General features: G+C 37.6%; 2 protein-coding genes across 6 annotated transcripts in view; both read left to right on the top strand.

The window, feature by feature from the left end:
• The window catches only part of LOC142342786 (eukaryotic translation elongation factor 2-like), a 425,342-nt gene that overhangs the window by 100,436 nt on the left and 309,326 nt on the right, over window positions 1-15,580 (top strand). The gene's annotated exons all lie outside the window — the stretch shown is intronic.
• Window positions 1-15,580, top strand: part of LOC142342784 (filamin-A-like) — a 90,289-nt gene that overhangs the window by 58,965 nt on the left and 15,744 nt on the right. For all 5 annotated transcript variants that reach the window (XM_075394351.1, XM_075394352.1, XM_075394350.1 and 2 more), the window contains 8 exons: window positions 2,715-2,881; window positions 6,846-7,017; window positions 7,575-7,778; window positions 8,051-8,249; window positions 8,478-8,595; window positions 8,917-9,087; window positions 9,376-9,580; window positions 10,967-11,074. In XM_075394351.1, the coding sequence (XP_075250466.1) occupies window positions 2,715-2,881; window positions 6,846-7,017; window positions 7,575-7,778; window positions 8,051-8,249; window positions 8,478-8,595; window positions 8,917-9,087; window positions 9,376-9,580; window positions 10,967-11,074 (1,344 nt within the window). The remainder of the gene's footprint in view (window positions 1-2,714; window positions 2,882-6,845; window positions 7,018-7,574; window positions 7,779-8,050; window positions 8,250-8,477; window positions 8,596-8,916; window positions 9,088-9,375; window positions 9,581-10,966; window positions 11,075-15,580) is intronic.

Below are 15,580 nucleotides of genomic sequence, written 5' to 3'. Positions count from 1 at the left end.
AATAGAGGCAGCAATAACTTATACAGATTTTAAATCAAAATATAACAGATCAGCCTTCAATGAAAAGACGATTTTTTTTGGTCTGTCTTTTTACTGTTTTTTTAGACTGTCGATCTATGAATCTATTGCGGCTATTTTCTGACAATCTGCCAGCTATGTTTGTTTTTAAATCAATATTTTTCCTTCAAAGTAGTTTTAGACTTTCAGAACCAGTTTTAAGCTATTTTTGTCAGTTTGCTGTTTAAATTTTTTTTGCCGATCGTATCTGTATCTCCCTTCATTTTTTTTGTATTCGGGAAGTTTTTTGGCTGAATTTTTTTCTTGTGATTTTCATATTTTTTAATACAAGAGATGTTTTGCTAAAAATTTTTGCTTTCATGTAAAAACAATAAAATATCAACAACCTTTTGCTCATTTTTCCAATTTTCTCTCTGTTTTTTTTCCTATTCTTGCATTGCATGCGGTCAGAAAATTTTCTGTTACTTGCAAGTAATCTGCCCTCCTTTGCCTTCGCCCATCTGTTTGAAAAGAAATCAATTTCTGGTTTTCAATACCTTAACATCAGAATTAAATATAACTTAAACGATTTTCTTTATTTTTATGTGAAGTACTGTTTTTTCACTTTTTGGTGCGTACGATTCTTTTTTTCTGTTGGTCATGTCGTGGTTTTCAATGTTCGGCATTCTATTCATTGAATTCTTCATTATTTTTCCTCCTTGCTTTCCTGTTTTGTCAAACAAAATTTATTTTTTTTAACCCTATTTGGGCACTTTTTCTACGTTTTGAGTGAAATTTTTGACTTGTCTTATCTAGCTTTATTCTTTGCACATCTGATCTGTAAATTTTTAAACAGCCGTTGCTCAGCGAAACCACTATCGAACAAAAAAATCAAAAATTTGATAAGCCACTGAAGACCAGTTTTAGATGCCCAGTATGTTTCAAATAGTCATAGTTAAACGGTCTGCGAGCGGAAGTTATAATAGTGCACCTAAGTTTGTTTAAATAGATTTTAATAGCCGCCGTCAGCTTCTCAACGACTATTATTTAGGCGCTCTCTTTGTTAAATTCGATTTTCTTTTTGATCACGTTTTTCGAGTTCAAGGTGAAAAGGTCAGTTTAAACAATTTATTTGGCCTAAAAGTTTTGCGAGTTTATAATTAATCCAATTTTTGTGTTACGTGTGAAATAACAGGTGATTGCTGTTTGTTTACTGTACTGCCCAGATTTTTACTGTACTGCAGAGTAATGCTTGGGTAGCCAAAATCACCGGGGTTTTCAGAGTAGAATTGTATTCTACTTCATCCATTTTCATCTGTCAAACATTTGGTGTGTGTTCTCTGAATCTGCCTGATTGATCTTTGCTTACTATAGTTGTTATCTGCTGCTACTCCAGTATTTGACGGAAAAAATATAAAATATAATTTGTCGGAAAACTCTTTCATAGAAACTTTTGGTTTTTATGAAACAGCTAAAAACGTTTTGCAAACTGTTGCATTTTTTTTTGTTTTAAGTTTTTTGACAGTTTTTTTACGTGCTTCTCTCTATTTTGTCAAACAGAACTTCCGATCTTAACCAAACTATTTTTTATTGGATGCTTGTGTTTTTTCGGTGTGAAATTTGAAATATTTGTTTTCAACAAATAACAACAACTTTCAACAACAGAATCATCAACAATGTATATGCTAAATTTTTCACCACATTTGTTTTTGGCCCGTGATGGAATTTTTTCCCTTAATTTTGTATTTTTGTTAAAATGGTTTTCGATGAAGTAAGGGTTTAGTTCTTATGGAAAATATGCTCTATGAAGAAAATTGTTATGTTAATTTTCTGAATTTATATCTGTTATGTTTGTCTACTTTAAATCAAGGAAATGAACTAATTTTCGCTAAATTTAGAAAGAGCCAAAAATCGCTAGAAAAAAAGCCAAAAACGAGCCAAATTTAGAAAAAGCCAAAAATCTCCGAAAGAGCCAAAAACGTTTCCCAAATTTTTTTGTTAAGTTTTTTGACAGTTTTAAACTTTATTCTTTCCATTTTGTCAAGCGAAGTTTCCGATCTTAATCAAACTTTTTTTTCTCGGGTGCTTGGGTTTTGATATTAAATATTTGTTGTCAACAAATAACAACAACTTTTATCAACAATTTAAATATTAAATTTGGCGCGGGATGGTCAATTAGTCGTGGTCAGGTTTTTGATTTTCAAAATTTTCTAATCAGTTTTTTGGTTTGTATTTCCAGAATTGTTCTGCTGCTATATGCTATCAATTTTCTTCTGTTATTGTTACAATCCAAATCGGGGCTTTGGGAATCAGTGCTGGTTATTTTTCTACGACCTGCCGGGTATGTTTTGTTATTTTGCGCAAAATACCCCGCTGCTCTATATAGCGACCTTAATGACTCAGTTTTCGCCAGTTATCAAACACTATAATTTTCATATTTGTTTGTTTCATCTATCTGATGACATAGTATTTTCTTCATATTCATTTATATTCATACTTTCAGAATAGACATTTATATTGGAATCTTTTCCATTTACCACTCTTACCCTCAGTTATAGAGTGTTTCATCACATTGTAATAGAATGTGCGTGTGACGGTAGAATATATGCATCCACTAAATTTGGGGGCACAAAGGGGAAAGACCTCTATATTATAATAGCCGGACATTACTTTAAAACTTTTACATGAAATAATTCCACATGTGTTTGAAATTGCAGGTGGGCTCAAGGTGTCCGTCCAGGGTCCTTCCCGTGTTGAGGTGTACTGCGAAGACAATGGGGATGGAACATGCACTTGTCAGTTCACACCCACTGCCCCAGGGGACTACATCATTGAGATATACTTCGACGGCAAGCCTGTCAACGGATCCCCATTCACGGCAAAGGTTAGTCAAGCCTCCAATATTTTTTAACAAGTCCTCTATGAAAGTCCGGCTTCTTTAAAGAGCTAATTCTGCTCAATATTTGAGTCTTTTTCTTGAAAGACAGGTTTTGTTCAAGCATCGAAGAGCGTGTGAAAGGCTGTCTGCGCTTTGCAGATGTTTGGAACTTTTTATGGATTATAGTGGTTGTAATTCACTTTTTCCTACGTGGCATATAGCATTTTATTATTTGGCAATACTTTGCACCTGTTGCATAAAAACGCATGGTAACTCGAAGTGTCAAAGTTGACTATTCTGAGTAGCAGTTTAGCCGGTGAAAGGCAAAATATTTGATGCCAAAATTTTATCGCGGTGACTATATTTTTTAAAGTAAATGAAGTCGCAAAATTTTGCGAGAAGTTCCAGAAATGTATCAGAAATATAATCGTCGTGTTTAGTAATCAAACTGTTTTATCTGTGAGAAAATTTCAATAGAGTATACAATTAGGTTTCGCTATTATATTATCCACAGGGCTGATTTTTACAATGCGCGCAACCTATAGGTGGTGAGCTAAATTCTGAAGTTTTTTTAACCTAATACTTTTTGGACTATAAAAATATTTTAGTTTGAACTGTGCAGAAATAGTTCCATCTGGGGGATAGGAACTTTCGAGAGTCTTTGCCTTTTTGTAAGCCTATTCTGATCAATCGATATTTTTGGAGATTTACAAACAAGGAACCATTCTGGCGTGGCGTGATTGCCGAGAGATAAGGTGTGTGGTTCACACGCCAATGATTGAGAGTTCAATCCCCTGCCTCGTTGAAGCTGTCTGTGTGAGGATGAGCTCTTACTTAACCATAGCTTCAGGTTGACCATAGCCTGACTAATGTTGGCTGCAATGATGGTACCACGTGAAAGTTTCAGGCGCAAAAAAGTGGCTATAGTCACCAAAAAAAGAGCATTGCTGCTCATAAAAAGACCAGTCTGAAATGTGGGGAATAATAAGAAAAAGGGGCAGCTGAAAACAGGCTACTGTAGGCCTACTGCTGTTCCGCTGCGATTACGCAGAAACCACAATTATTATTATTATTCTAAAGTTCTTGAAAAACTGAATTAAACCCCCCCCCCCCCCCCCTGAAATGACCTTTTCGATCTTTCGTTTTCATTGAGATAAACCTTGGCTGTTGTTTTTATTTTTTTTTTTACTTTTCTTGCCATTTCGCGCTGTCAGGTTGCCTTTATTTCCTAAATTGATTCGATTAACCTATTTGTGTTTGGGTATCAGCCAAAAAGTGAAGACATAGAGAGAGTTTGTTGTTATTCTGTAGTTCATTATTAATGTACTCGATGCTGTGCTCATTCCAAGGGTTTTCTCTCCAAGAAGTCTTGAGAGCCTAAAGATCCGTTTCGTCAGCCCCCTTTTATAATATGCAGTGTTTACCATATAATAGACATGAAGAATTTTCCAAAATTTTTGTTTTCTGAAAATCATGCCAAATTTTTATCATTTTTAATTTAGTTTTTCAGAGTACTAATAGAACTTACGTTTTTGCAAAATTAAAGCAAAGAACTTGGGGTCAGTTTTGTTTTTGAAATGCATCAGGGTTTGTTTGAACCGCGTTAACTTTGAGTTCCATACGTTAAAAAGCAGCGTATTTAGGTTTATACTGGCAACCAGGACGTCGGCGTTTTTGAATGTTTTTAAATACCCTGAATTTTTTTTGTTTTTTTTTGTTTCATTACAAAAGATGTCGAAGTAAAAGTAACTGCAATGTCATTGACCCTTCTCCAAAGAAAACTCAAAAAGGGGCACTTACGAAACCTTTCATATTTCGGAAAAAAATCAAATGTCTGTTACACCTAAATAAAATCCTTAATTAAAAATTGTAGTTTGGATAGAAGAGCATACGAAAAGTATTAAGTGAAAGGAGGCAGAGAGTTAGAATATCGGCAGTGTCTTTGCTGCGGTGGCTTTTTAATGTCACTATTGTGATGCAATCTCCCTCTTAAACTGTTTTTTGCCCCTCGTGGTACAGAAAAAGATTTTAAAATAAAGGCAACTTGCTGAAATTTACTAACAACTCATATTACGATTTTATCGATGTCTATGTTGCCGTTATTTTAATAGAAGTATTTAAATGAAGACTTATTTCAAGTACATCGCTCTCTGTGGATGCGTGTTTATTCTTTGAATAAGTTGCCTTCACTTTTAATTATAAATTGTAACTTAAGATGGGTTGGTTTCTTATACCCGGAAACACACAACCGATCCTCGTTGTTAAAGATTTTCCTACTAGACTTAGAGTAAGACTCGAAGCTAGTCTTGACTCAGACAGATGCTATGAAATCGGATATACTACGTTTTTTCTACTATGTATTGTTTTGTGACGCTATTTTTATGACGCTATCTTCAGGCGTTTTATGATTTTTTTTTGAATTTTTTGAGTGTTTTGTTTTTTTTTCTGTTTTGAATAATGGCAGGTGCGACTGGCTTTCTATTGAACACTAAGCAAAGTTATTAAGGTTCTTGGTGGATAGTTTTGTGTTGTCTTGTCTCTTAGTGCCATTAATTGCAAGTTCAATCGTCTTTTTATTGACGAGAGGTCTAAACTAATTTGTGTTTTCAGTTGATTTTTCAGTGTTTTTAAGATTATTTTATTACATGTCTTTTCGAAAATTCTTGCGAATTCTCCCTTTTTGTGTTGTCGATTTGTAACTTAGTGTCATAACTAACAGGTTCTTCTCCAGTGTCGCTAAGCAAAAAGGATTTTTAATAATTTTAGTTTTTATCTATCAATTATCAATAAGGTTGTTAGCTTTATAATTTCATCACGTTTTGGCAAGCGTTTTTGGCAAGCTCTAAACATTTTCTCTGATCACTACTCACTGTCAAAAATGTTGTTATTCTAATAATTTTACTCATAAATTCATAACCTCGGCTGCCTTCTCGTTTTTTAGTTTGGCGTCTTCCTCGATTCATGTTACGATTTTCTCAATACCAGGCATTGAAAAAGCGCCGTTTTTAGGCAAATTCTACCACTTAGCTGATAATTTTCTCCGCGTGAGGTCAATCGTCTTTGCATTTTTTTATGGGTTTCTACGTCATTTGTGTCATAAATTCTTTTGAGCAATCTTCACTTGACTCACTTAGTAAATGATTTCTGCTCTGCACCTGCCTCTGAAATCTAAAAGGAGAATGCAACGTTTAATTGAAACTAAATAGAGCCCGCTGAAGCTAGATACATATAAACCAACGTTCTTCAAAAGACATAAGGGCTTGAAATTTCATTTGAACTTGAAGTCTTCGGTATCAGAATCTCATTTTTGTTGTTTGGTAAAATTAGGCGTTTGCTTATTGTTTTTTTCTGCTCCAGAAAATGTATAAGGTTGTTCGTTTTGATGAAATAAATCAGCTCATTTGCATACACTTCGGTCTAGATTTGGGAAATTATCAAAAGTCATTCAGAATTCAGTACTCTGCTTTATATTGAAAGTTTGCCTTCTCTGCTTCATTTGGTAGATAATTAGGTCAAGAAAAAGTATGAGTGGGACGGAAAATAATGTGCAAAAGCACATAAACTAGCCTTCTTGTTTAATTTGACAGTTTTAATTACTATAATCTTAGCTTTGGGTTTGAATGTTTTGATTTTTAATGACTTGACACTAATTCTATTGTTGTTAAATTAAATTTAGCATTGAATATGTCGAATTAAACGCCATTCTTACATATTTGTGCGGTGAATGGTTGAGGAACCTCGAACTGGGTATCAAAGTTCTGACATTTGGTCCCTGAAATCACCAGGTTGGCAAATACCAGTAATTAGTTTTACCTGCTTGCTTCTTCATCTTCGACGTGTTGTAGAAAACGAATTTCTGTTAATGAGCTAAAATATCCTTTTCGTTAAAAACTGGGCTAAACATGTGGTCTTTGACGTAGATTTCAAGTATCAACGATTAAAATTTCACACATTATAGTTTCAATTGTAGGTTGTGGATCCCTATGCGCCCTCAAAACAGGCCTTTATCCCAATGGGATCTGAGAGCAAGGTGACCTTGAAGATCTCTGAGCCAGACATCTCAGTGCTGACTTCCACCATCAGACCGCCCAGTGGAAACGAGGAGCCATGCAAGCTCATGCGAATGACCAACGGAAGCATCGGTTGGTTTCAATTTGCTCACTAATCAAAATCAAGCTCATTGTGGTCTTCTAATCAAATTTGACAACTGTAAAAATAATGGATCTTTCCCATTAAAAATTTTTCCCCACAAAATTTTCCAGCTCAACAGTTTGGTTTATTTAGGGTTATGGCGGTGGAGGGATTTACCCTGTTCCCACTAAGCTTGGGCTTGGTTTTTTTATTGAAACGACCCAAAGTATCATGGTCTTTTCAAGAATGTGAACTTTTAATTGAACTTTTTTATCCTGAATATTAAGAGTTCGATTGTTTTTGTAACAAATTTGGGTTATTTTTATGCTGAACTGTTTTCAATACGTTTTGCCTTGATTTCATTCGAGACACCACATTTGAATTAACAACGCATGCTTGCAAGCAGTTATTCGTCTTTTTCTTTGACTTTTTGGGCACAAATATATACATATATTGTAAAACAGAACAACCTGCTCTATATAAGAAATAACGCGCGTGAAGAATAGTTGGGCTTATATGATACTGAACTGAGTTATCCTATTTTTTCAACCCGCTACTTAATTCACAGGAGTGTCCTTTACCCCGAAGGAGGTGGGCGAGCACTTGGTGAATGTGTTCAAACATGGATCCCACATCCCCAACAGCCCCTTCCGCATCAACGTCTCCCCCGCTGAGATCGGAGATGCCTCTAGGGTCAGAGTGTGGGGTCCAGGTACCTCGAGAGCAGTGGCCAATCAGATTGCAAGGTTCAACATTGACATGTCTGATGCAGGCAAGTCAAATTATTTCTAGATCTTTTCTTTGGCAGCATGTCATTATTATGTGGATTTTTTACTGATGCGGTTGCGAACATTGACATGTAGAAAAATCAAGAAAGTTCCACAGATTTTAATTTTTTAATTTTTAAAAATTATTAAACGATCTTGGTGCTTCATTTTACTTAAAGGAATTTTATTCAATGTGTCCATTCGCTACAAAAATTTTAGACTAAATCAGAATGAACTTCCAGCTGTGAAATTAATCAGCGGTGTCGTGTTTGTATAGGATACTCCAACCTGTCTCTGTCGATGGAGGGTCCATCGCAAGCGAACCTAGACTGCACTGACACTGAGAATGGCTACTGCGAGGTCACCTACATGCCCACTGAGCCAGGGGACTACACTCTCAACATCAAGTACGGCGACAGACACGTGCCTGGAAGTCCCTTCAGTGTCCTCGTCACTGGAGTCGGATCTGATCTGCGGTGAGAAATTGATTTTCCTTGAAAAGAGAAAGTCTAATGTCTCCATACATATTGCCTTCAATAGAAAGCTTCTAACAATTTCCTGATAATAGTTTTGATTCACATTTCTTGTTGAGTTCTTAAAACTAACTGACTTCGGATATTTTTTGTTGTATGCTGAAAGCTGTTATGCGTGGAATCGTCATCAACATTGTTTGGCTTTGTGAATGATCTTTGGTTCGAATTTAGATACACGGAGAAGACCTCCAAGACTAGGAAGAGTGACAACCAGTTGGCAGATGTGGGCAACAGCTGCGAGCTATCTCTTACACTGCCTGGGGCAGACCCCAATGACATGCGAGCACAGGTAGGTGGTGTTGATGCTTGATGGTCGACTATTCCGAATTTTGTATATCTATAGGTATTGCTTAAATATTTCAAAAGCTGCAAAATCGACGCCATGTCTTAAAAGAAAAAGTATTCATTGCCGATTGTTTTGATAAAATCCAACTAATCCAACTATGTTGTATTGTCCAGAGCTCGCGCAGTAATGGAAATCTACATAGATTTAGATGTTTTTAAACGGCTTTTTGGAGCTTTAACGGATTTGGCGCGTTCGCTACTTTAGTGCTTATGTTCACGTTCTTGTTGTTACTCCGATTTTTCTATTCGGTGTGTTGTTTTAAAGGTGATTAGTCCTTCTGGGAAGCAGCAGCCAGCGACTCTGGGCTCCGACGGTAGGAACAAGTTCCACGTCTCCTTCGTGCCAGAGGAGTATGGCATCCACCAGGTACACGTATTCCACAGGGACAGGGAGATACAAGGAAGTCCCTTCCAGTTCACTGTCGGACCCATGGAGGTATAACAAGTTCAAAATTCACGGGTTTTTGGAACTGCAACAAAAAATCGAATTTACCGAATCAATGCACGAAAAAAAGAATTTGTTGGCAACTGAAAATATTGCGTGTCTTTAAACGACTGTTTTTTCACTAGAAGAGAAGGCAGAACTGTAAATTCAGTTGTTTTGAAACGTGTCAATTGTATCAAATAATTCCCGACGATCTAGGCGACTTTCAGAAACGAGTTGTACCATATTGGTTGATTGATTGAATAGATAGCCATTTTAACAGTACTCTCCATGGTTTAGGATCAAGGCCCAGGTGCTGTGAAAGCGTACGGACCTGGTCTCCAGTTCGCAGAGGCCAATCAGCCAGCTGAGTTTATGATCCTGACAAGAGAGGCGGGTGCCGGATCTCTCTCTGTGGCCGTCGAGGGTCCAGCTAAGACAGATATTGAGTTAGAGGATAACAAGGACGGAAGCTGCAATATCCTTTACTACCCCACGCTACCAGGTAATATCAACAAATGGGCCCTGTCAATAAATTTCCGCGGTTACCAGTTTCAAAAATGTGCAAGTCATCAGAATTTCAAAAGCAGATAAACTGACAGAGTTAGATTCATAATTTTTGAGTTCCAGTGATTTTAGGAAAGTGTCTGATTGCTAAAAAGGAAACACTATCATATGCGTTAATATGAATTTTCACTAGATTTGAATTATTTTAGCTGCAATATTTTGTGCGAATTGCTTGTTTGAAAAGCCAAAATTAACTAGATGACTTTATAAGATAAACTGAAACGTTAGGCATATTGGATAACATTTGCGCATATTAATTAATCTTAGATCATTAATAATATCAATGTTAAATTTTGAGGATGGGCCTATTTCATCCAAAAATCAGGAACGCACTGACCAATGTTTATTATAGCATTTTAATTTTCACTCCGACAAAAAAATATGGAGCGAAAAAAGTTTTCCACTTTTGCTAATACTATTTCTTAAAACAAAAATCGTTTTAGAACAACATACTCAATATATGTTCTACCCCCTTTTGTTGCACAATTTATCAATAGTTAAATCAGTTAAGGTCAGAAGTCTACTAATACAGTCAATTTTTGAAATCATCAGGATTATACATCATCTACGTATTCAAGAGAGACATCCCTATATCGGGATCTCCGTATTATGTAGAATGCAAACCATCCCTAACACCAATGTACGACCGAATTATTAAACGGTCACACAGCCGGAAAATTCCCACTTTCCAATGCTGTGACCGTAATCTGGGCAGAGTGTGGATGTCTAATCCTGCTCTGTTTATGAAGAATGAGGAACGGTCGACAAAGTGTTATCTCAGAAAAAGACGTTTGATTAGTCGTTCTCTGACGGAATTAAATGCGTCTCGCTATTGGTCAGATTCCCTAAAAGTTATCAGCGGTTAGTTATTTGATGATCCTGATGGTACGGGCAACGATTGGTAGTCAAATAGATTAATCATAGGTTTCTTTGCAGAATTGGGTGAAGGTTCTTGGTATTTTGCAGTGAATGATTGGATCTTTTCCGATTGTGCCCCCAGGACAAAAGGAAAGATCCAATTGATGTTAATTGTGAAAGAATCAACTTCTATCGATTACATTTCATGCCATTATTATGTTGGTTCATAAAAATGTTGGCGATGAGAAAATACGGCTCCAATTGTCCAGTAAACTAAAGTTTTGTAATGGCTTCAATTCCAATGATAAGTTCTAAATTTGAACAAAAAGTTGCCATGTAACAAAAAAATGCGTAATGTCGCAGCAATTACACTGGTAAATTGTCATTGCCGGAACCAACATATTAGAAAAAATGGTGAGCGGGTTGTGATCCGACTGTGTTGTGATTGGGTTGTGGGTTGTTTCAGGGGAGTACCAGGTGAATGTCAAGTTCAATGACCTACACATCCCTAACAGTCCCTTCCGTGTCCAAGTGGTGCCAGGGGCTGCTCCTGTATTCCCACAACCAGACGCTGGTTTGTTGTTGCTATCTTTTCTTTTAGCCCTCATTTGTCCTCTATGGATTTGGTTTTATTCTGGAAACTTTTGATGATTGATTGCCTGGGGCGTGTTACTTAAAAAATAACATTCCTATTTTCTATAAAAAGAGTGTCGGCGGTCACTTTGTTTGTAGCAGAGGCACAATATACTCTAGTGATGCGCGAATTTAAAGCTTACAAGAATCTTGCAAGCTCGAAATTTTATTGAGCAGAAAATCAATCTTCGCAGAAATATAATTTAGGGTGCTAATCTACAGTATCTTTCCGGGTTGAGAGGGGTTGTTTCGAACTTGCAAGTTGATTGTTAATAGCCGCCCTCATCTTCCCAGCCGGCTATTATAGTGCTCCTATTTTTTTACATTTCAAAGAATTTGAATTGTATTGGTGCGCTGTGTTTTTTTTTTAAGATGTGTTCACACATTTTTCAATGACTTTGATCAAAACGGGATAAACAGGTAAAGCCCAGCGGGCATTAGGTTTAATTAGAGGCCCAAAGTGGGCTTTAGTAGTCCTTCGAGTGCCTATAGTGGTGCAGCTGCTGGGATGGCCTTAATTTAATGTTAAAAGGTCATTTTTAGGAGTTTTTGGGCTCAAAATGGTGCAATTTTTCATGTTCTTTGGGATTTTTTGTTTTGATTAGTCTCTGGTTGAAGTTTTTAAAAGTTGATGAAGGCCTTTTGCGAGACAAAATTGCTTGTTATGACCATTTTATGAGCTATATGTTTTGGTACTAAAACACAAACACGCAAAATGATACTAATTTTTGCAATTTTTTTTTAGGTTTTTTTGAAAATTTTTGCCATTTATTGCGGCTGAGCTTAACAACTCAGAAATCAAATTGAATAGCGCTTCAAGGTCATTTCAAGCCTTAAAGCTAGAATAGTGTGACAAGCGAAATTTAATGCTACATTCCATCGAAGCCAAACGGATTTGTTCATTTTGTTCAACATTTATATTTAGCAACGCAATCGTCATTCATGAAGTCAAACTATAACTCAAACTCGAACTACCTCAGCCACCAGCAAAACAATACTACGACTTAACAGTATTGCATCAGATTCTTTGCGATTGGATTGCGAATCAACCTGTTATTGATACAGAATATTCGACAAAACTTCTACATGGTTAACGAATTTCCCATGACATCAAACTTACACTGAAAAAGTGACGTTATGGAAAAGTGTTCACATTCTGTCGACATCGTTATCTACAACCAATCAACAGTTGAATTTGACATGTAAATCCACGTGACTAGCAGCATAAAAGGAGCTTGAAAAACTACCAAAAATCAGAAGAAACTTGTGAATTTTGTCTTATTAAAACTGACATACAGTGCGTATTGAAGCATACTTTCTTGAGCGGTAAATTACTTGTTATCGTGTCTTGTTTCTGTAGATCATATTAGTGATTGTACAGTTTTAACTTTACTTTGACTTGTGAAAAGAGAATTAACTTTGATATTCTCAAAACTTTCCTTCTGAGGAACGAAGTTCCTAAGTAAGAGAAAGTTTGTGCAAAGCACATAGTCGGTTGCTCTTACTGGCTTTAAAGAAGCCTAGCCTAGTTTGATATTGGTGTTATTGAGGCCAATTGAGAAACAAAAGCTGATGATTAAATTAACTCAGTATATTCAAATCTGAGGTGAAACTTGTTGTGTTATTTCTCAAAGACAATTCTACCGATTCCGTTCATTCTTTTTTCGTTTGATTACTTGTATGACAGTGTTGTGCACTGCCAAGTTTGCTCAATTTTGAATCATTACTTACCGAGTTATTCAACATTGAAATTTTTGCCCATGTATTAAGATTGGGTATAAAATATAAAAGGTAGCCCCACCAACGCAGTTTACCCAGCGTTGTTTATTTTTACATCAGAGAGTAGGCCTACCTAACGTTCTTAACCCTGTGAAATTTTATCTCACTAGCTTTTGTGGTTAAGAAGATATCACTGAAAAACCTCTAATTTGAACTAATTTGCTTATTTGGAATTTTGGACTTTTGCTTAATTGAAGCAAAGTTATCTGTTATACAGCAAAGCTGAGCGATTAGTTATCAAGCGTAATAGAGCAACAAGTAATGCAACGGCATTCTACAGTATAGCGGATAATACAGTTCACAAAAGTTAACTGCAAAAACACAATATCCGGACAGATTTGAAACCGCTGAAACGAACTGGGCGGTGTAAAGTTTTCCTTGACTTTGATAGGAGAGCAGCCGTTACATTTGGTCCGCCGACCCGGACAGTGGAAGGCAAACTGCTGTCCAACCTGATGAAAAGATTGCCGAAGGCAACCCCAAAAGAGAATCAAACAAATCAACAGCGCAACGCCAGTGAGGCAGAGCGAAAGTTCCGAGTGCACTTCACAAATTACGTTGAAGAACTAACCTCGCTTAAAAGGAGCAAGCAAAGCAAAAGGCAATCAGGCAATCCAAACAGCAGAGAGGAGCTTCAATCAACAGCTCAAATGTACGACAAGAAGCTCCAAGATTTACGGGAAGAAGTCAACACCAAAACAGGGATTGGCTACAAAATAATTGAAGATTCAGATCGACCCAACAAACTAAAGGTCCTCTACCAACAGACTGTCCATCTCCTAGAGGAAGAAATACCCAAGCAACTGCAGCGTCGAAACAAGCTTGTGCCCTACCAAGCAAATTTCGTTGAAGAACATCTGAAAGAAGCAAGGAAGTGCAAAGCAAGTTTGGACTATCATTGGCTTTCATATATAAGCAAAGGCACGCAACCAGAAATGAATGCAGAGCAAAGCAACACAGCTCAAGCAGTGAACGACAGCGAGAGCAACAACAACTACCAAACGGACAACCCAGTTGCTCAAACAGTGCAAAATGGGGCAACAGCAAGTGGCCAAGAAACGGAGTATGTTTCGGAAACATCTTCAGCAAAGCAAAGGCGAGAGGAAAGGATGAAGAAATTCGATATCGAGTTCGAAACCAAGATGCGACTCGAACAAGCACGGTTCGAGCGAAGGAAGCTAGAGCTGGAAATGCAAATGAAGGAACTGGAAACCAAGCATCAACTGCTAGAGGAAGAGCGTGAGCTAGAGCGCAAAGTGAAGAGAACAGCATTAGAGAACGATGATGCTCGTTCCCAATCAACTGGTGCTCGAGACAAATCGCCTTTCAACTGGACCCCCAAGAAAAGAGATGTCTCTGACTGGGCCAGCAGAATCGACAACCTTCTAACACCAGATCGATCAACAGCTCGCTTCGAAGTAACCCCTGAAGTGAACAGGCAAAGTCACTTCTCACGATATCGCAGTTCAAGAGACCGATCCTCAAGTGTTGAAGAACGAGACGTTTCCCCCAGAGCTGGTCAATTACGATACAACACTGGCTATTCAGGTAGTAGTAGCCTACCGAAGCTGAAGTTGAACAACTTCGACGGGAACCCTCTCGAATGGCCGGAGTGGTCTAGTATGTTCATTGCTACAGTGGATCAACGACCAATACCAGACTCAGAGAAGATGAGCCATCTGAAGACTCTGCTGACAGGCAAGGCAAGGTCAGCAATCTCTGGAATGGGCTATTCTGGACAGTTCTATGGTGCTGCATGGAGCATTCTGGAGAGGAAATTTGGAAGGCCTCATGTGATCATTGATGCACAACTGGAGAGTCTTCGCAAAGCAAGTCAGGTGAAACCTCACGACTCAACAGGTCTGATCAGTTTCTCAGTTATTGTTTCGAACTTTGTGAATGTGCTCAAAGAGTACAAGCGGATTGGTGATCTGCAATCAAGCTCGACATTGTATATGGCAGTAGATAAACTACCCCAAGTTCTCAAAGAGAAGTGGTGGTTCTATGTTGATGATAAAGATAAAGATTGGCCTGATCTGATTATGTTTGAAAAATGGCTATCAAGGATAGCATTCGTGCACGAAGGGTTTTCAGCTTTCAAGGGAGAGCGAAGAGAAGAAGACCGAAGAAGCACAAATAGAGACAAACGGTTCTCGAAAACGTCGAACTTCAGTGCAAGTTCCAACGTGAAAGAAACGAAGCAAACGCAAAGTGATCACTGTCCACTAGCTGATGGCACTCATAAAATATGGAACTGTCCACTATTCAGAAACATGAGTGTGAATGATCGGTACGCAGCAGTGAGGAAGCAACGATTATGTTACGGATGTCTAGGCAAAGGGCATGCAATCAAAGATTGTAAAGTCAATGCGTGCGGCATCAATGGATGCATCAAGAAGCACAACCGATTGCTACACTCAGAAAACCAAATGGATGAGGGCAATCATGCAGTCAACGTAAGCGCAGCAACAATCAACCAGAGTAACGAAGTTACTAGCTTTCTTCAGATAGTTCCTGTCTCAATACAGAGCGGTGGCAACAGGCTGAACACATACGCTTTCCTTGATAGTGGATCAACGGTTTCATTCATCGATCAAAGTGTGCAAGAGAAGTTACGGGCCCAAGGCACCGGTGTGACGCTCAACATAGCTGGCATACACGGAACGAA

Source organism: Convolutriloba macropyga, chromosome 7, assembly GCF_964194025.1.
Source record: "Convolutriloba macropyga chromosome 7, txConMacr16.3, whole genome shotgun sequence".
NCBI lineage: Eukaryota > Metazoa > Xenacoelomorpha > Acoela > Convolutidae > Convolutriloba > Convolutriloba macropyga.
This window is presented reverse-complemented; position numbering and strand designations above follow the sequence as displayed.